The 19,515-nt window shown below is 39.0% G+C and overlaps 1 protein-coding gene across 19 annotated transcripts in view; it reads left to right on the top strand.

Annotated features, from left to right (window-relative positions):
• The window catches only part of GNPTAB (N-acetylglucosamine-1-phosphate transferase subunits alpha and beta), a 96,539-nt gene extending 80,083 nt beyond the window's left edge, over nucleotides 1–16,456 (top strand). For 3 of the 19 annotated variants that reach the window (XM_054238776.2, XM_078337110.1, XM_054238778.2), the window contains 10 exons: nucleotides 814–1,013; nucleotides 1,227–1,446; nucleotides 2,425–2,538; nucleotides 4,581–4,666; nucleotides 4,908–5,006; nucleotides 5,668–5,774; nucleotides 7,401–7,425; nucleotides 8,631–8,798; nucleotides 12,910–13,000; nucleotides 14,709–16,456. In XM_054238776.2, coding sequence (XP_054094751.2) covers nucleotides 814–1,013; nucleotides 1,227–1,446; nucleotides 2,425–2,538; nucleotides 4,581–4,666; nucleotides 4,908–5,006; nucleotides 5,668–5,774; nucleotides 7,401–7,425; nucleotides 8,631–8,798; nucleotides 12,910–13,000; nucleotides 14,709–14,786 — 1,188 coding nt within the window. In that variant the 3' untranslated portion in view covers nucleotides 14,787–16,456. Of the gene's footprint in view, nucleotides 1–813; nucleotides 1,014–1,226; nucleotides 1,447–2,424; nucleotides 2,539–4,580; nucleotides 4,667–4,907; nucleotides 5,007–5,667; nucleotides 5,805–7,400; nucleotides 7,426–8,630; nucleotides 8,799–12,909; nucleotides 13,001–13,144; nucleotides 13,482–14,119; nucleotides 14,286–14,708 lie in introns of those variants that run through there. The other 16 variants (XR_013522046.1, XR_013522048.1, XR_013522047.1 and 13 more) reach the window with 9 other exon arrangements.
• Nucleotides 16,457–19,515: the final 3,059 nt, after the last annotated feature.

The raw sequence follows: 19,515 nt of genomic DNA, 5'->3' as shown, positions 1-19,515 counted from the left end.
ACCACTGTTCTTTTTAATAGCTGCAAGTTAGTTATTTCCAGTGTTTCATGATTACAAATAGTGTTGCAGTGAATACTCTTGTACATGTATCTTACACTTGAGTGAGTTTTATTTCTGCAGGTAGAATTACTAGGTTAACAGGTATGAACTTTAAATATGTCTTTCTGAAGTATTGCACCACTTCATATTTCCACAAACAGTATGCAGGAGTGCTTGTTTCACTGCAGTCTAACCAACAGCATTTAATATCAATCTTACATTTTTATCAGCTTGAGAAGCAAAAATATTTCTGTAAACTGTTTGAATGCTTTGCCAATTTTCTTTGCCTATTTAGTTCTGCCACTTACTGGTTTTGATTTTGTAATATTAAAACTATTATACCCAAATTTGTTTCTAGTCCTTGTGCTTAAAACTCAAGGACTTGCAGATTTGATATCACCTGCAGAAATAGCTTGATATTGAAAGTACTATCAAATTTATATGTAAATAAATTTTCTAAATGTTGCATTGAATTGACTTTGAAATCTCATGGTCATTGGCCAGTCCTTGAAGAATACCCTGTGACTGTTATTATATAGATATCCATCATACAGCTGTTATTCTCAAACCAGTATTGGTAATACTGGCACTGAAATCCAGTTTAGTCTGCTAAATCCAGTTTAGATCCTTAAAGTGACCTATTAACATGCATTTCATTTGCACCTAATGGAGAATTAGTGACTAGTTATTACCACATTATACAAAATGCCTTGTAACAAAGTACATTTGTATACTAAACATAATGCTGAGTTACATGTGGAATTCTCTCTTCAGGAAGAAGAGTCATTGAAGACACAATTGGCATACTTTACTGATAGCAAAAATACTGGGAGGCAGCTAAAAGATACATTTGCAGATTCCCTCAGATATGTAAATAAGATCCTAAATAGCAAGTTTGGATTCACATCGCGGAAAGTCCCTGCTCACATGCCTCACATGATTGACCGGATTGTTATGCAAGAACTGCAAGATATGTAAGTCTTGCTTGTGTTTGAGTTGTTTGCTTGTGTTCCGAACTAAGACTACTTGAAAAATTTGCATATTTACCATGCTAAATTTATGGCTCTAATATTTGATGATTAATATTATCTAAATAAGTGGGAAGGAAAAAAAATCCATCTCTGCAAGTGTTAGATACCATACATACTTTGAATATCCAGAGTTCGTAATATGTTATATTTGGACAGGTTCCCTGAAGAATTTGACAAGACGTCATTTCACAAAGTGCGCCATTCTGAGGATATGCAGTTTGCCTTCTCTTACTTTTATTATCTCATGAGTGCAGTTCAGCCATTGAATATATCTCAAGTCTTTGATGAAGTTGATACAGACCAATCTGGTGTCTTGTCTGACAGAGAAATCCGAACACTGGCTACCAGAATTCACGAACTCCCATTAAGTTTGCAGGTGTTGTATTGTCTTATTCTAAACTTTTTGACATTTAAATGAAAATTTTAATTCTGGCTGGGCATGGTGGCTTACGCCTGTAATCCTAGCATTTGGAGACCAAGGCGGGTGGATTGCCTGAGTTCAGGAGTTCGAGACCAGCCTGGGCAATATGACAAAACCCCATCTCTACTAAAAATACAAAAAATCAGCCGGGCATGGCGGCATGCGCCTGTAATCCCAGCTACTTGGGAGGCTGAGACAAGAGAATTGCTTGAACCCAGGAGGCAGAGGTTGTAGTGAGCCAAGATCGCGCCATGGCACTCCAGCCTGGGTGACAGAGTCAGTCTCCATCTCAGAAAAAAAAAAGAAAATTTTAATTCTGACTATGTCTCTTTTTCTCCTACATATTTTAGTTTATTGCAAGTAAAAATAAATATTTAATGTGGGTGCTCATAGCTAGTCTGTTTTAGTGCCAGAATTATAACCAAATTTGAGGTTTATATTTTATGAGATTACTTTTTGTAGGTTTTCAGTAAGGATTGATCTTGTGTTGTCTGGAGAAGAGCCAGACCATGCCTGCATATGAGATTCTTGTGATACATTCATTCTAGGACTTCAGGCGTGGCTAAAAGGAGATCTCAGCCAGGCCCCTTCTTTATGGCATCCTCTAGTCCCAGGAGTAGGAAACTCACTAATGGAAGGTGCCCAGATGAATCTGGCTGCAGGGCATGGTTTCTCCTAAGCTCTGGACCACCTTATTTAAATGGGGATCTCAGAGGCCAGAATGTTCTTTGAGATGAAGATGAAATATTTGTGTTGGCATTGTCTCATTCCACTCTTTTTAGAGTGCCTTTATCTTCAGAATCATGTAGTTAGACTCTCTTTGAAGATAGCATTTAAGCCATTTTTGGAGGCTTTCACATAATTTTTATTTTTAAAACCACAGTCCTTACTTACAATACACATAACAAGTTTATCTTTTTTTTTCTTTGTTAGGATTTGACAGGTCTGGAACACATGCTAATAAATTGCTCAAAAATGCTTCCTGCTGATATTACTCAGCTAAATAATATTCCACCAACTCAGGAAGCATATTATGATCCCAATCTGGTAAGTGGAATGGGTTACTTTTATGTACGGTAGAAAGTACATCCTTATCAAATGTTACAGCATTTCTGTATAGCACTTCAGAACTAGAAGCATGCTCTATGTTTATATGTCTTTGTTGCAAAATAGTAGCACAGGTACTCCGGAATCATTCATAGCTTGATTTGCAATCTTACTGTTCACCTCATAGATGTGTAATTTAGATTTGTTGCTTATATTCATTCCATAAGCAGATGTACTGTTCACTAAGGATGACAGAAAATAGCTTCAGAGTATTCTCATTGGCCAGAGAGAACAATCCTGAGGCTTAACATCAATCAAAGAACTGTTCATCACATGTAATGTCATCCTTCATCAAAGCTGAATTGCTTTAATGCTGGCACTTACTCCATTTTACCAGCAGGGGCAGTGGGTGATTTACACACAGCTATGTTGGAATGTCATTTGGCTGAGTAATTAGAAGACTGTAGATTGTAAGAGCTACTTCAGCTTCAGAGAAGTTAAAATGTGAAGAAAATTGTAGAACTGATGAAATTAATATAATACAGCCTTTAACTGGATATTTTCTGTAATTTTTTACTGATCAATGGAAAAATTTTTACATAATAAAATTAGATGGGGAAAATAATGGGTACTACCATATAGACAGTACATGTTGAACTGTAAAAACCTCCCAAGTACACATATAACACACATAACCCAAAAGACAACAGACATGACAGTAGGTTAAATCACAGGTAGTTTTTTATATCCTTTTCGTACACTAGAATTTTTCATATTTTCTATAATGAGTAGATTTTGCTTTCATAATCAGAATAAAATGGTATTTTAAAAAAATTACTATCTTGCTAATTTTCAAGCCATATGTCAATGATGACTGCAGATAAGACACTTGTAAATGACTGTATTGAAGAGTTATAAAATCACTTAAAAATCTGATTCCTGATTTCTGAAGGAAGAAAACCACTCATTTATCATTCATTGTGCATGTCAGGGACTGTGTTCCTCACTCATGTTCCCAGAGAGCCCAGTGAAGTCTCCCTCATCAGGAGACACAGTATGACAAGTGGCAGCCATTGGTTAAAGAAGTCAGCATAGTAGCCATCAGAGCACACAGTATCAGTATTGCCAATTACGTGTAGGTTAGTTTAGCATATGGCATGGGTTAGAATATAGATATGTGCCACTTAAAATTCAATTCTCTGAATGTGCTAAGACTTACTACCAAATTGATAAAGTTGAGGTAAATAGAGGAGTAAGATCTGTCAGTCCTAAAGGAACTTGCTCTAGTGGGGTTAGCAGATAGGAAGCAGCAGGTCGAGAATGAGGCTAGGGCTGGGTATGGTGGCACATGCCTATAATCCCAATACTTTGGGCGGCCGAGGCAGGTGGATCACTTGAGGGGAGAAGTTTAAGACCAACCTGGCCAACATAGCAAAATCCCATCTATACTAAAAAAGACCAGCTTGGCTACATGGTGAAACCCCATCTCTATTAAAAATACAAAAATGAGTCAGGTGCGGTGTTGGGCACCTGTAATTCCAGCTACTTGGGAGGCTGAGGTAAGAGAATCACTTGAACCTGAGTGGTGGAGGTTGCAGTTAGCTGAGATCATGCCACTGCACTCCTGCCTGGGTGACAGAGCGAGACTCCATCTTCCCCCCCCCCCCCCCGCTTAAAAAAAAAGAGGTGTTACAGGTAGGGAATTCACCAGAAGCCTCACATAGAGCTGGTAACAGAAGAGCTAGCTGCTCGTTTGTGTACTTCAGCAGTTTCTTTTGGGTTTTTGGCATGATCCAGTAGGATAAAGTACTTCAGGTTTGTGAAAAATGCATTATAAACTCTCTATTATATAAATGGTAGTAACTGTTTGCCAGTATGTTCTTAAAGATGAAAAAGATATATATGTAATCACAGTTGGTATTTTTCTTACCTCTAGAGAGAATAGAATCAAAGTTTTAAAAATCAGAATTTAGATTATATAGGCTAAATTGCTCTAGTTTCAGCTCTGATGTGATATCTGATCTACTTGTATTTTCTCATAGCCACCGGTCACTAAAAGTCTAGTAACAAATTGTAAACCAGTAACTGACAAAATCCACAAAGCATATAAGGACAAAAACAAATATAGGTAAGTAGTCCACACATATCCCCTTTGTTTAGTATAAGAGTAATTACAAAGGTTTGGCTTTTTCATAATTCTACAGTATTTGTCTATTAAGCATTCTTCTAAAATTTATGTGAGATTGTTTGCTATGTTAGTATTAAAAGTTTAAGTTATTCTATGGTTGTTGAGTCCACTGAAATTTTAAAAAATGTCTTTTATATTGAAACTTCATTTTTACACTCTTCAAATATGTTTTTATAATTAGGTTTGAAATCATGGGAGAAGAAGAAATCGCTTTTAAAATGATTCGTACCAATGTTTCTCATGTGGTTGGCCAGTTGGATGACATAAGAAAAAACCCTAGGTACTGATTTATATATATAATTTTTAATTATGCAAATAAACCTGAATAAAAGGCAGTGGGACTGGAGAGAAGAGAGTAGCTTATTTCTGTATGGAACAGACAGAAAGGCTTAACAGTAGAGGTAGTGTTGGAGTTGGGGTTGACTGAGAGATAGGAGTTGCAAGTTGACGTAGGGTCCCTTATGCAGAGGGAAGAGCCTGGACTTCTAAGAACTGAGTTCTATTAATAACAAGCTGTTCAGGGAGACCCAGGGTCAGATTGTATTGTGAGGAGGTGAGGCCAGGCAGCTGAGACATTCTAGAAAGGCTTTTTTAGAATTATGGCATTTCTAAAAAGGTGCTTCCAGAACAGTTGTTTAGATGGTTAGATTTATCTTGGCAATTCAAAGTAAAGTTCAGATTAGCTTTTGAGGAAAAAGGAATGCTACCATTAATGTGAACATTAATCCAGTATGCCCCAGCCATTTTGGGGGGATGAATAAATTTTCAGGTTTACCTAAGCCTTAACAGTTTCTTTACCAGCTCCTTAACTTTAGCAGGTTTGATAAAATGTGCTAAAAGTATGCATTTTTTAGTTTTTAACTTTAGTGGGAAATAGGTGTTTCATCAACTTCTTTGGATAATAAAGACACTGGCATATAAACTAGATTTTTTTGAGACAGGATCTCACTCTGTTGGCCAAGCTGGAGTGCAGTGATGCAAACACGACTCTGTAGCCTGGACCTCCTGGGATCAAGCATTCTTCCCACCTCAGCCTCTGGAACCACAGGCATGAGCTGCTGCACTCAGCTAAAATTGAGTATTTTTGATTTCTGAGTTTTTTAAGTGCATTTGGAGGTCTTTAGTTTTACCTCACTGAAGTTAGGATTTTAAAATTATACATGATCAGAGATGTGAACCTTATAGACATTTTAAAGCCATTGTATTTTTTCTGCAAATCCTGTTGTTGTTTGGAGGAGAAAGGAATTGGAATTTTGGGAAAAATAAAAATATCTTTAACGCTTACCTAGTGTCTTCAAATCCAGTAAAATACTTGATTTTTTACAAAATGTTTCCCACAAGCCAAGCAAACCATAAGCTGCAATAATAATTACCCAGTGTACAGCCTTCTTTGCATATACTGTTCCCTCCACTTGAAGTGTACTGTTTAATTTTTAAAAATAACTTCAGCTTTTAAGAACCAATTTTGATGGTAGTACGGCATTCTTCCCATTCTCTTGATGAGCTCTCTCAGTCATGAGTAGTAATAATGTGAGAATTTGCAGTTTTTAGTTGTAGCCTATACTTTTATATTTTTGTGCCAGTTTGAAAGTTATTGGGTTAGAGTATTCATAGACATTTTCATGGTACTTAAAAGGACAGGGGTTTAGTAAAAAGACTCATGGCAAGCCAGGCTTTTTTCATAGTGTGCCCAGCCCAGCTGCCTCTTTGTGTACCTGAACAGATTTTATCATTAACCCTTGTTTGTTTTACTTTGATGAAGTCTCATTTAAGTCATGCATGGAAAACTAGACTTCAAACTGACTTAAGTTTTAAGGACATATTCATCCCGTTAATAGGGAGTCCGGGATAGACAATATCCAGGCTTTGTTTTTCTCTGACTTTCTTAGCTCTGCTTGTGGTAGCTTCATTGTCAGATCACAGACCATTAATAACACATTCAAGAACCTTAACAATGATTAAATAACACCATCTAATAACCTGTCTTCAGATTTCCCTAGTTGCCTCTAGATGCTCTTGATAGCTGTTGTCTGCCTCTTTTGTTTTTAATCCAAGATACAGTCAAGACTCATGTGTTATGTTAGGTAACATAGCTCTTTAGTATCCTTTAATTTAAAGCAGTCTCCAGGTTTATAGAAAGATGAATGAGCTTTCACATACCCATCACTTGTCTTCTTTCTTACATATTTACTTCCATTTTATATTTGTTTACTTCCTTTTATATTTGACCTTGTTTTATGTAAACACACCTACTCCATCACTGCTTCCTGATTAATTTTAAGTGAATCTCAAACATTGTATCATTTTAGCTCTACATTGTTGTATGTATTCCTAAAATATAAGGATTCTTAAAAATATAAACACAATACCATTATCACCCTAAAAAACCAATAATGATTCTTTAATATGATCAACTACTTTGTCAACGTACACCTTCCACTCCTCTTAACTTTCATAAAGACTTAGGTGTTTTTTTGGTTTTTAAGTTTGTTGGTTTGAAGTTAAATCTATGGGTTTTCCCCCCATCTCTCTTTTTTTACCCATATAATTTTTTGCATGCGTATATGAAGAAATCTGATTATAGATTCTATAGCTATTTTACACTTTGTCCTTCTCAGATTGAATCCTAGTTATTTAACATATTTCTATGTCTCTTGTATTTCCCATAAATTAGTAGTTGGATCTGAAGACTTTATCAGGTTTGTTTAATTTTTTTTTTTTTAATTTTGGCAAATCTACTTCAAAAGTGTTGGTATCCCTACAAGCCATTTTAATGGGCCTTCAGTTTAATGACCTTTGCCTTGAAAGGAACTTGAAACAAGCAAGGAAGCACCACTGTAATCTGCTTTTTTGCCAGTCTCTAGCATCTTACAGGTTGGTTAGAGACATGCAGAAATTATCAAATTCATAGAATCTTTAGCTATACGGCACTCTCTCTCTCTCCCAATTATTTACATGATTTTTCTTTGTAATATAGCTATCAGTTCAGAGAACTTGGTTTTTATTTTTTAATTTTTTTTGAGACAGAGTCTCACTCTATCACCCAGGCTGGAGTGCAGTAGTACAATCTCAGCTCATTGCAGCCTGTGCCTCCCAAGTTCAAGCAATTCTCGTGCCTCAGCCTCCCGAGTAGCTGGGATTACAGGCGTGTGCAACCATGCCCGGCTAATTTTTGTATTTTTAGTAGAGATAGGGTTTCGCCATGTTGGCCAGACTGGTCTCGAATTCCTGACCTCAAGTGATCAGCCTGCTTTGATATCCCAAAGTGCTGGGATTACAGGCATGAGCCACCACGCATGGCCTTCAGAGAACTTGGTTTTAGGTACTTCTTAGTCTTTTTTTTTCCCCCCTCACTGCAGCCTCTGCCTCCTGGGTTCAAGCGATTCTCCTGCCTCAGCTTCCCAAATAGCTGGAACTATAGGTGCACCCTACAGTTCCGGCTAATTTTTGTATTTGTAATAGAGATGGGGTTTCGCCTTTGGTCACATTGGTCTCAGACTCCTGACCTCAGGTGATCTGCCTGCCTCTGCCTACCAAAGTGCTGGAATTACAGGCATGAGCAATGGTGCCTGGCCACTGATTGTCTTTTCTAGCTGCTAACAAAATATTCTAGTCAGTTAACTACATTTATTGAACAATTAAGTCAGGATACTGTAAATGGAAGTCACTAAATTAATTTAATACCATAGCTAAAAGGCCATCTACCCTAGTTCTCTTGTTTTATAGGTGGGGAATATCTAAAGAAGAATTTTATAGAGCATAATTCCCCTAGAGATTCATATTAGCAAATGTACCAACTTAGAACATAAGTTCATTTAAAGTAAATTTGGAATTCACATTCCTTGTTTTGTTAGGTCAGGATTATCCATATGTAACCAATAACCCTGGCTCTCTGTTATTTCAGGAAGTTTGTTTGCCTAAATGACAATATTGACCACAATCATAAAGATGCCCAGACAGTGAAGGCTGTTCTCAGGGACTTCTATGAATCCATGTTCCCCATACCTTCCCAGTTTGAGCTGCCAAGAGAGTATCGAAATCGTTTCCTTCATATGCATGAGCTACAGGAATGGTAAATTCTCATGTTTCATATATGCATGTGTGTGTATAGATACATGCACATATATCTATATGTTAGTGATGAAATGTTTTTGATGAAATTTCTTTAACGTGTTGTTTGCTCTAATTTCTTTATACAGTTATAATTTTTATTGAGTTTAATATTAAAAAGACATTTGCATTTTAAGAGATTTGAAAAAATGTATAACTGGATTCTTTCAGTCTAACTGGAACTTCATTAATTTATTGAACTGTTTGTTGACAAATGTGAAAGTGAAGGGATCGTTGAGTATTAAATGAGAGGTACATGAGGTCGGTACGTGCTGAGTTGATAGTCAGAGACTTTGGGGAAAATGAATTAAACTTAAGTCCTGAAGGCAGAATCTCTGAAAGTGGTAAGAAGGGAACAGTGAGCAAAAGCTTAGAGGTGAGAATGATCAGGGCAATTTGGGGGCTAGCCTGGCTTAGTTGGAGAATTCATACCCTGAAATAGTGGAGTGTAAACCTGGAAAGGTATTAGGAGCCATTTCATTCAGTACTTCAACAACCAGACTATCTGGTTAGCCTTTATAAACAACTGGGAAACATTATAATGAGTAAAGGATTGAGTTAAGTGGTTTGTTTTGTTTTGTTTTGAGACAGAATCTTGCTCTGTCACCCAGGCTGGAGTGCAGTAGCATGATGTCTGCTCACTGCAACCTCCACCTCCTGGGTTCAAGTGATTCTCGTGCCTCAGCCTCCTGAGTAGCTGAGATTACAGGCCTGTGCCACCAGACTCAGCTAATTTTTGTTATTTTTAGTAGAAACAGGGTTTCACCATGTTGGCCAGGCTGGACTCGAACTCCTTGGCTCAAGCAATCCTCCTGCCTTGGCCTCCCAAAGTGCTGGGATTACAGGTGTGAGCCACCACGCCTGGCCCTAATTTTCATTCTTATATTTGTTAAATCAGCTAATTTATTGAGTATCTACTGTGGGAATAATAACTAGCAATATTGAGTGTTTAAGTAACAAGTACCTAAGGCCTTTGTTTTTTTAACTTAACTGTAACATGGTACTTGACTAAGAGCTTTTCATGCATATTCTTATTTAACTCTTCTAACAACTCTGTAGTAGGTTCATTTTATCCTAGCACAGCAACAGGAAGTAACTTGCACAAGGCATCTCAGCTCCTGAATGTGGAAGTCCACATAGGAACCTGGGCAGTCCATTCCCCTGGTTCTGGCCTGCAACACCTGCTAAGTCTTCTTCATCATCATCACTGCCATCAGAGTAGCCACCCTTTTTCCTGAGAACCTGTTGTATGCCAGACACTGTGCTGGGCAAGATATTTACCCTCTATAATTAAATGTATCATTATTGCCGTGGTACAGATGAGAACACAGTAATATGAGTTGAGTAACTTGCTCCAGCTGAAGTAGCTGGCAAGTGGCCGATCCAGCCTGACTGCCAACCCTCTGCACATTCCACTATATTCCAAAGCTGCTTTATAACTTTTCTTCAGCTTTCATTCTACTGCCATTGCCAACATTTAATTATAAAGATAATTTTATCTTCCGGTTTAGGAAGATTTTTGACCTTTTCCTTGCCTCTCTGTGCCAGGTGCTAGGAATATGAAGATGAAAGGCATGTGTAACCAGGCTTTGAGATGCTCACAGTCTATCCAGAGAGACAGATACCAGGCAAATAGTGATACAGTATATTGAGGACAGCAGTAAGAGTTCAATGCAGTTGGTGTACAGAGGAGGGACCAGCAGATTCTCTTAGGGGAAGGTGACATTTGGACTTGGTTTTGAATTATGAAAATTACTTTTCCAGGTAAGAAAGAGATTCCTGGTAGAAGAAATGGCATGTGCAAAGGCACAGAGGTATAAGACAATCCTGTGATGAGGAAAAAGAGAGCTTGTGAAAGGCTGTTTTTGGATTAGACTTTTTTCTTTTGATAATGGACCCCCAGGACAGATTTTTTTTTAGATGTTTGTCATGATCAGACTTCATGATTTGAGATAACTAATACTAGTGTGGAGGTTGGAGTAGTAAAGAAGTTATTTAGAGTGGGGCAGGGTTGTCTGGGAACTGGAGGCAGAGAGACAAATAATAAGCATTTCAATAGTCCTAAAAACAGTCAGTCAGGTGAAAACCAAGGATACTGCCCAGGTAATAGAGAGAAAGCAGTAGAGGATAAATTAGGAGACACTTTAGAGGGGAAATTGGTAGACCCTGGCACTAGAACTCCTTGGTGTCTTGGAGTTGGGCAAATGAGACAATTAGAATGTATATTGCTGCTATCTTTATGTTTTTGTTGCATAAGGAGAATTTATTACTGAATCATGGATCTTGTCTCCCAGAAGTGGCAAGGAATGACTTCTCACCGTTTTCACTTTCCCTTAGCTCAGAGGAAAAAGATCTTTAGGTGGTTCTAAGTGTTAACTCCCCAAATCCAGTTTGTGACTAAATTTACGTCCAAGGGTCCATTTGAATAAGAAAGGAGTAGGCTTAAGAGTTATTTGAAAGGTCCTTGGTTTCTGTGCTGTACAAATGGTATGAATCAGATATGGGTGCTCTTGCAGTCATTCCCCTGCCCTGTGGGCTGCTCGCTCCTCATTCTGCTCAGTTCTGTGTGTCGTCTCTCACTGCTGGCCCTGCTTCCTAGAAACTCGTTTCTCTTTTCTTCCATGAGTTCATGTTCCCTGGTTTTCTGCATTGACTTTATTCCTGTTCTCAGAGAAGCCCATTCCTTTTGGGATATAGCACTATACAACCATCTCTCTGGTTGTGTTTGTCTCTCCTGGTAGACTGTGAGCCCTCTTCTAGGGCACAGATGGTATCTTACTGCTGAGTCCACAGTGCCTCCCTAGTACATAGCAGACACTCAGTGGATGGGTTCTCTGGCTGCTGGGGCACCGTATTAGGTGTCTGTAGTCTGTGGCTGCTCAGCTCTTTAAGAATCCACATTGATTCTGAATGACACTTGACATTAGAATTGACAGAGCTGGTATGATCCTATTAACAGATGTGGGAAATACAGGGGGAAGAACTGTGTGTGGGAGAGTGCTGTTTTGGATGTGTGACTTGAGGTAGAGAAACCCATGTCCAAACAGTGGAAAATGAGAATCTGTATCTCGGCACAGAGGCCAGAATTTGGTAGTTACTAGCATATCTTCCAAACCTTGTGGTAAGCATTTTTATTTAATCTTTGTAACCAATTGTTCACTATTTCCAAATTACAGATGAGGAAACTGCTGTACGCCTCTCTTTATCCCCAGTATTCTGTTGGCTCCAGGTCCGGTTAATTCTACCTCAGGAATGTCTCTTTGGTTGCTTATTTCTTTTGTCAGTGCTTCTTTTCTGGACTAAAACTAAACTACCTGCCTTCCTTGTTTGTCCATCCTTCAAATGGCTACCATGTTTACCCTGATTATGTCACATACACCCCCACCTCACCATTTCATCCACTTTCCCACTAGAGTGTTCTGTCCAGATCCCACAGTGTGGTTTTTTGCAGAGCAGCTGCAGTTCATACCCTCTCATCTTCACCTGGCTCAGTTCCCCCCATGCTGCTGCATGGATTCACTCCACTCAGTCCTGCAGGGCCCTGCTGGCCACTGTGCCACTCTACTGCTCCTTCCCTTTCTCAGCATATGCTTATTACAGGAAATGCCACTATCTCTGTGGTGCTGTCCTGATTTCTCTAAGTTTTTCCACAAGACTTTGCTTTTGATAATACATGTTTCTGTCTTATGTGATGGCAAGTTATCAGTCAGCATGTCAGCAATGCCTCAGGTTTCTAAACACCTAAAGCAGGGACTTCATCTTGTTCATCTCGCTGTATCCACAGGAAGTACTTATCAAGTAACTGAGAAAATAAATGAATATGAATGAATACAAATGAAAGAGTGGTTTTGTTTAAGTGCCAGAAGTAATTTTCTTTTGAAATCCTCTCCCCTCCTTGGATAACTTTACTAATTCAAGTATAGTGTTTACTATGACATAAAAAATCTGAACTTACGTTGAAAATGTATATTGTGTGAGCATTTTAGAATTGCAAGTAGTACATAAATAATACTTAACTAATGGTAGTGAAATCGTATACAGAAGTACATAGTTGCTTTCTTCTCTCTGCACAGGAGGGCATATCGAGACAAATTGAAGTTTTGGACACACTGTGTACTAGCAACATTGATTATGTTTACTATATTCTCATTTTTTGCCGAGCAGGTAAGTTTTATATATTTTATGTGGGTATTAAACAGTATTTCTCGGTATATTAACATCCGATATTTTAGGAAATGATACACATTTACAATCAAAAGTACTAAGTACTGAGAGCTTTAGGATAAATGAATGGGCTTCTTGTTGCAGATGGAAGAAAATTTAGGAAACAGAGACTGGACAGGTGAACAGGACAGCAACTTAATTTTCATCTGCTTCCCAGGGAGTGTACATCTTATTCTTGATGTTTCTTACCATTGTTCCTGGCAGGTAAACGTCTTAGAAAAAATCTCAGAAAGGCTGTACCTACTTTTAGAACAGAGATCTAGTGAGGAACCTATGAGTCTGCTGTGCTGACTTAGGATGGGGAAGGGATAGAGCCCTGACAGAAAGGGGCAGCTGGTGGTAGTGGAAAGGAAGAGGAGTGTCAGTCTTTCCTGTGTGTCATCTATACCAGCAGACAATAGGGAACTAAGAGGCAGGAGAAAGGGAAGGGCAGGTTAAATCCCAGCACCCTGCTCTCTAACTACTGGAGTCACACTCCTTCCTCCTGCCATACCTACCACCCTCACAAACAAACCAGCCAATGCTGCCCTTCTCCCCTCCCAAGTCCCAGCTCATCATTCTAACTGTGGCTTATGTTTGGGCAAAGCCCTGCTTCCACCTAAGGATGAAGGAACAAGCCAGTCCTACATGGTTGGGGAGAGGTAAGATAGGGTAAACATAAAGATCCCAGACGGAGAACATAAAGAACACATTTTAGGCCGGGCATGGTGGCTCATGCCTGTAATCCCAGCACTTTGGGAAGCTGTGGCAGGTGGATTCCTTGAGACCAGGAATTCGAAACCAGCCTGGCCAACATGGTAAAACCTCATCTTTACCAAAAATACAAAAATTAGCCAGGCATGGTCATGGGCACCTGTAGTCTTAGCTACTCAGGAGGCTGAGGCAAGAGAATCGCTTGAACCTGGGAGGTGGAGGTTGCGATGAGCTGAGATCTCGCCACTGCACTCCAGCCTGGGCAACAGAGTAAGTGAGACTCTGTCTCAAAAAGGAAAAAAAAAAAAACCTACACATTTTTTAATTGAAATTTTATTATAATGTTGATGTGGTTTTCTATTTCAGATGTGTTATGGCTAAACTCTTTATGAGAAAAAGTATTCAAGTTCTAAGCTACTAATTTACAAATGAACTTTTATATTACAATCCATTTTAAATTGGGTGTTGCCTGTGTTCTCCAATGTTTGTGATTAAGTAGCAGGGAGAAATGCTGGTAGGATTTTCAATATAGGTATGTGGTTTATTTTTAATCCTATCTTAGAAATGTAGTCATTTTCAAACCCAGAGACAGTGTCTTATGGCTAAATAGAGCCAGTTTCCTTCAATAGAAAGACTTGACAAATGAACATCTTGAAAATAAATATCCTTGGTAATAGCTGTGTTAAAGTCTGTAGTTGCATGATCCAAAATAATTTTAATCTTCTTGGGTCTCTTTGTGGGCACATATCTAGGTGTATTGACCCTACAAAGCTAAATGAAAATAATGTTTGTTTTTGTTTTGGAAGAGGAATGATGGAAATTTGTTTATTGTCTGTTTTTTATGTATAAGATTGTGGAAATGATTAAGGTCATATGGCTCTTAGAAAGTTTGATGCACTTATACTCTTTCATCAACATGAGAACTAAAATGCATTTTCTGTCTTTCATCATTTAGTTAATTGCACTTAAGCGCAAGATATTTCCCAGAAGGAGGATACACAAAGAAGCTAGTCCTGATCGAATCAGAGTATAGAAGATCTTCATTTGAAAACCATCTACCTCAGCATTTACTGAGCATTTTAAAACTTAGCTTCACAGAGGTATCTTTGTGATGTGATGCTTAGCAACTTGGCCCGAAGAAGGAAAACATCCAGTACCATGCTGTTTTGTGGCATGAATATAGCCCACTGACCAGGAATTATTTAACCAACCCACTGAAAACTTGTGTGTTGAGCAGCTCTTAACTGGTTTTACTTTTAAAGAATTTGCTCATGGACCTGTCATCCTTTTTATAAAAAGGCTCACTGACAAGAGACAGCTGCTAATTTCCCACAGCAATCATTGCAGACTAATACAAGAGGCCTGTGCCAGCTGGGAATGATTGTGAAGAGGTCCCAGTCTTTGCATTCCAAAGCCTTTTGCTAAAGTTTTGCACATTTTTTTTTTCATTTCCTATTTTTAAAATAAGTAGTTACTAAGTTAACTAGTTATTCTTGCTTCTGAATATAATGAATTGGGATGTCTAAACCTATTTTTATAGATGTTATTTAAATAATGCAGCAATATCATCTCACTGACAATACCTAAATTATGAGTTTTATTAATGTTTAAGACTGTAAATGGTCTTAAACCACTAATAACTACTGAAGAGCTCAGTGATTGACATAAGAAATTCTACAGACTTCAGCCTCTACAAATACTATGATTTCATGTGCAGGTTTAATTTCAGAGGGCTAGAGTTAAGTAACAGTGCTACTTACCAGATGAAATTATGTTTTGGAAATGTAATATTCAAACAGAAGTGCCTCATTTTAGAAATGAGTAGTGCTGATGGCACTGGCACAGTACAGTGGTGTCTTGTTTGATACTCATCGGTATATTCTAGTAGCTGTCTCTCTTAGCTGGTTTTGGATACAGCAGAGGCCAGTAAACTTCTCTGTATAAGGCCGGATAGTAAATTATTGCAGGCCACCTATGTCTTTGTCATATATTCTTCTTTGTTGTTTAGTTTGCTTTTTTCAAATAGCCCTCTAAAAATGTAAAAACAATGTTTAGCTTGCAGCTGTAGAAAAACAGGCCACCAGCCAGATTTGACCCTCAGGCCATCATTTGCCAATCACTGAGAATTAATTTTTTGTTCTGTTTTGTTTTTTTGAGATGGATTCTCGCTCTGTCACTCAGGCTAGAGTACAGTGGTGTAATCTCAGCTCACTGAAACCTCTGCCTCCTGGGTTCAAGCAGTTCTCCTGTCTCAGCCTCCCAAGTAGCTGGGACTACAGATGCACGCCACTACACCCAGCTAATTTTTGTATTTTTAGTAGAGACGGGGTTTCACCATATTGGTCAGGCTGGTCTCGAACTCCTGACTTCAGGTGGTCCACCCACCTCTGCCTCCCAAAGTGCTGGGGTTACAGGCATGAGCCACTGCACCCAGCTGAGAATTAGCATTTTTATGTATGGTTGAACCTTGATGTCTAGCCATATTTTATTTATGTCACAATACAATGGATTTGCGGAGACCAGATTCCAAGAGCTTCTTTTGAACTCTAACAGGTATTTTAGATCATGTTCTCAATAGTATTCTTTTAAAATGGCATACATTTTTTGTACAAAGAACTTGAAATGTAAATAATGTGTTTGTGCTGTAAGAGTTGTGTATTTCAAAAACTGAAATCTCATAAAACGTTAAATTTTTGTCTGACACTTCGATTTTTAAATCTTTGAGGATTGAGTTTACTGTTACCCAGATACAGCAGTCACTTGAGTACCTTTACTGTATATCACCTTCTATGCTAAACATTACTAAAATTAAGTAGAAAGTAAGGAAAGACTAGTATTATACAGAAGAATGTTGCTTTATGGGGGAAAATAGTTTCTAAATGGAATTTATCATGTGGTAAAAATTTGGGAGGATATCTGGGTATCATTATAAAAGCTGAGAATTTACTCTAGAAAAGTTAGAGAAATGAACATTTGGCTATAATGACTATTTCTGTGGTTAGATGAATATAGTCCATACCTAATTAGGAGCTTGATAATGGGATGGACAATACAATAGGAGGCCAGTCAGACTCATTCTGATTCTGTGATTCAGTAGAATCATTAGCATAGAGGAACCTTAGAAGTTGATGAGCAGTCAGATATTCAGAATCATTAGTTCGAATGAAATCCTATAGAAGGTTACTATGTGTTTTAGTCTTTTTGTGCTGCCGTAACAAAATACCTCAGACTGAGTAATTTATAAAGAACAGAAATTAGTTTTCTTATAGTTCTGGAGGCTGAGAGTCCAAGATCAAAGGGCTAGCAGGTTTGGTTGTCTGGTGAGGGCTGCTTCCTGCTTCTAAGATGGCTTCTTGAATGCCATGTCCCCACAGAGCAGAAGGGCAAGAAGGCACAAGCTGCCTCTGTCAAGCCCTTTAATAAAGGCATCTAATTGAATTCATGAGGGCTCTGTTCCCATGACTTAATCACCCTCTGAAAGCCCCATCTCATAATACTTTTAAATTGCTAATTAAGTTTCAACGTAAATTTTGGATGATAAAAACATTAACCACAGCATTCTGTGATACAGAAGAAGGAAAGCCGCTCCTTCTGCCCGATTCTCAAGGTGTTACCTCAAGTTCCTAGCCACTTCAGGCAGAGTTTCAAAACAACTATCTGGACCAAACCTTGCTTTTTATCGGCAAGGACACCAAGGACAGGGGGATTACATGACTTGCTCAAGGTGTTAGAACCAGTTAGAGGCAGAGGTACAGTGGGAACCCCAGGTTGTCCCTCTTTCCTGTCCCCACCAACCCATGTTGCCTCCCCAGGACTGTGGCACATGTGGGTGAAGAGCACACCCTGCAGTCAGACTACGGGAGTTTCAAGTACTGGATCCCGGACACCGCTTGCTGTGATTTAGCTTTCTCTGCTGAAGTGTGAGAGGCAATACTAGTAGCTTATACAGAAGCTTATGGTGATAATCAAAGGAAATGACATGTGCAACACACCCAGTCCAGTGCCTGGCAAATAGTCCTGCCTGCTAAATATCAGTGGTGATGGTAATGAAAGTTTGGGTAAAAGATTATTGTCCAGGCCTGAGGTAAGGCTCCTAGTCTAGTCATTAGGGTGAAATGATTACATTGCTCTTAGCTAAGAAAGTGACACCGTTTTCTAATTAAAAAGAGGATTTTTAATCTGCCTTATGTCTTCGAAAGTGCTTTTTTGTTTTTGTTTGTTTCTTTTGAGACAGGATCTCACTTTGCTGGGCCAGGCCTGGAGAGCAGTGGTGTGGTCTCCGCTCACTGCAGCCTCCACCTCCCAGGCTCAAACAGTCCTCTCACCTAGCCTCCTGAGCAGCTGTGACTACAGGTGTGCTCAAGTTTTTTTTTTTTTTGTAGAGACAAGGTCTCACTATGTTATTCAGGCTATCTTGAACTCCTGGGCTCAACCAATACTGCCTTGGCCTTGCATGGTGCTGGGATTACAGGTGTGAGCCACTGCTCCTGAAAAAAGTTTTGATTTTAAAAAGTCTTTCTCCATATGCCAAAAAGTATATGCAAATAATAACTTACAGATCAAGGATTTAAACTACATGTAATCACTACTCAGGTCAAAACATCTAAGGAAGAAACAGCACCAATCCCACACAAATTCTTCCAGAGAGCGTAAAAAAGGAGAATACGGTATCATCCAACTCATCCCTTGCAACACAATCCCAACACTAAAACCTCACTCAGATATCACAAAACAAAAACATGGGCAGTCTACTGCAAAAGAATTTCAAACAAAACATGAGCAACCCTTCATTTATTCCTGTGCAATAATGGTGCATAAATTGGTCCCAATTGGAATCCTGCGTGTCCTCTCTTGCCGGCCTCATTCTTGGCCTCATAGTCCGTCAGCCACGTTGCATTCTTTAAAATGCAGATTTCCCAGATAACCCCGCATAGAGTTAACTTGGTAGAAGCCTGGGAATCTGCATTCTAACACCTTCCACCCCTCCCTACTGTGTCAGGTAATCCCGATACTGGCTGGTCTATGAAAGCTGCACGTTGAGAAACTGACATTTGAAGCTATGTACATATATGAGAATACTGGGAGAAAGAGTATCAGTTGAGAAAACTGACTAAAACCAAACTTTGGGCAACTCCAGCAAGTAAGACTTCTTCATATGAGAAGATCTGAGAAGTTGCTAGATCTAGTTTCCAAAGATCTGAGAAGTTGCTAGAATGATAACAGGAGACTGTGTAAACTGTGCAAACCAAAGGAAGACAGAAAGGAGGGAGAAAAACCAGAGTGGTAAACCAGAGTGGTAAACCAGAGTGCTAACTGCTGCTAAGAGTCAAGTGAGATGACCAAAGAATGTCTATTTTATTTAACAACATGGGATCGCTGGTGACTTTAGAGCAAGAACCATTTTGGTTGAGTGGTGAGGGCCAAAGTTGGTTTAGAGTGGCTTAAAGAATACATGGAGTTTGGTGTGGTGGCTCACAAATGCTGGTGGCTCACACCAAACCAAACTGTAATCATAGCATTTTGGGAGGTTCAGGTGGGCGGATCACTTGAGGTCAGGAGTTCAAGACAAAAATTAGCTGGGCATGGTGGCACACGCCTGTAATCCCAGCTACAGGTAGCTGAGGCAGGATAATCGCTTGAACCTAGGAGGTAGAGGTTGCAGTGAGCTAATATTGCATCATTGCAGTCCAGCTGGGCAGCAGAGTGAGACTTCGTCTCAACAACAAAAGAAGAGTACATGGGAGGTGAAGAAATTGAGGCAA

Source organism: Callithrix jacchus, chromosome 9, assembly GCF_049354715.1.
Source record: "Callithrix jacchus isolate 240 chromosome 9, calJac240_pri, whole genome shotgun sequence".
NCBI lineage: Eukaryota > Metazoa > Chordata > Mammalia > Primates > Cebidae > Callithrix > Callithrix jacchus.
The sequence above is the reverse complement of the archived record's forward strand: the minus strand, read 5'-3'. Positions and strand labels throughout refer to the sequence as shown.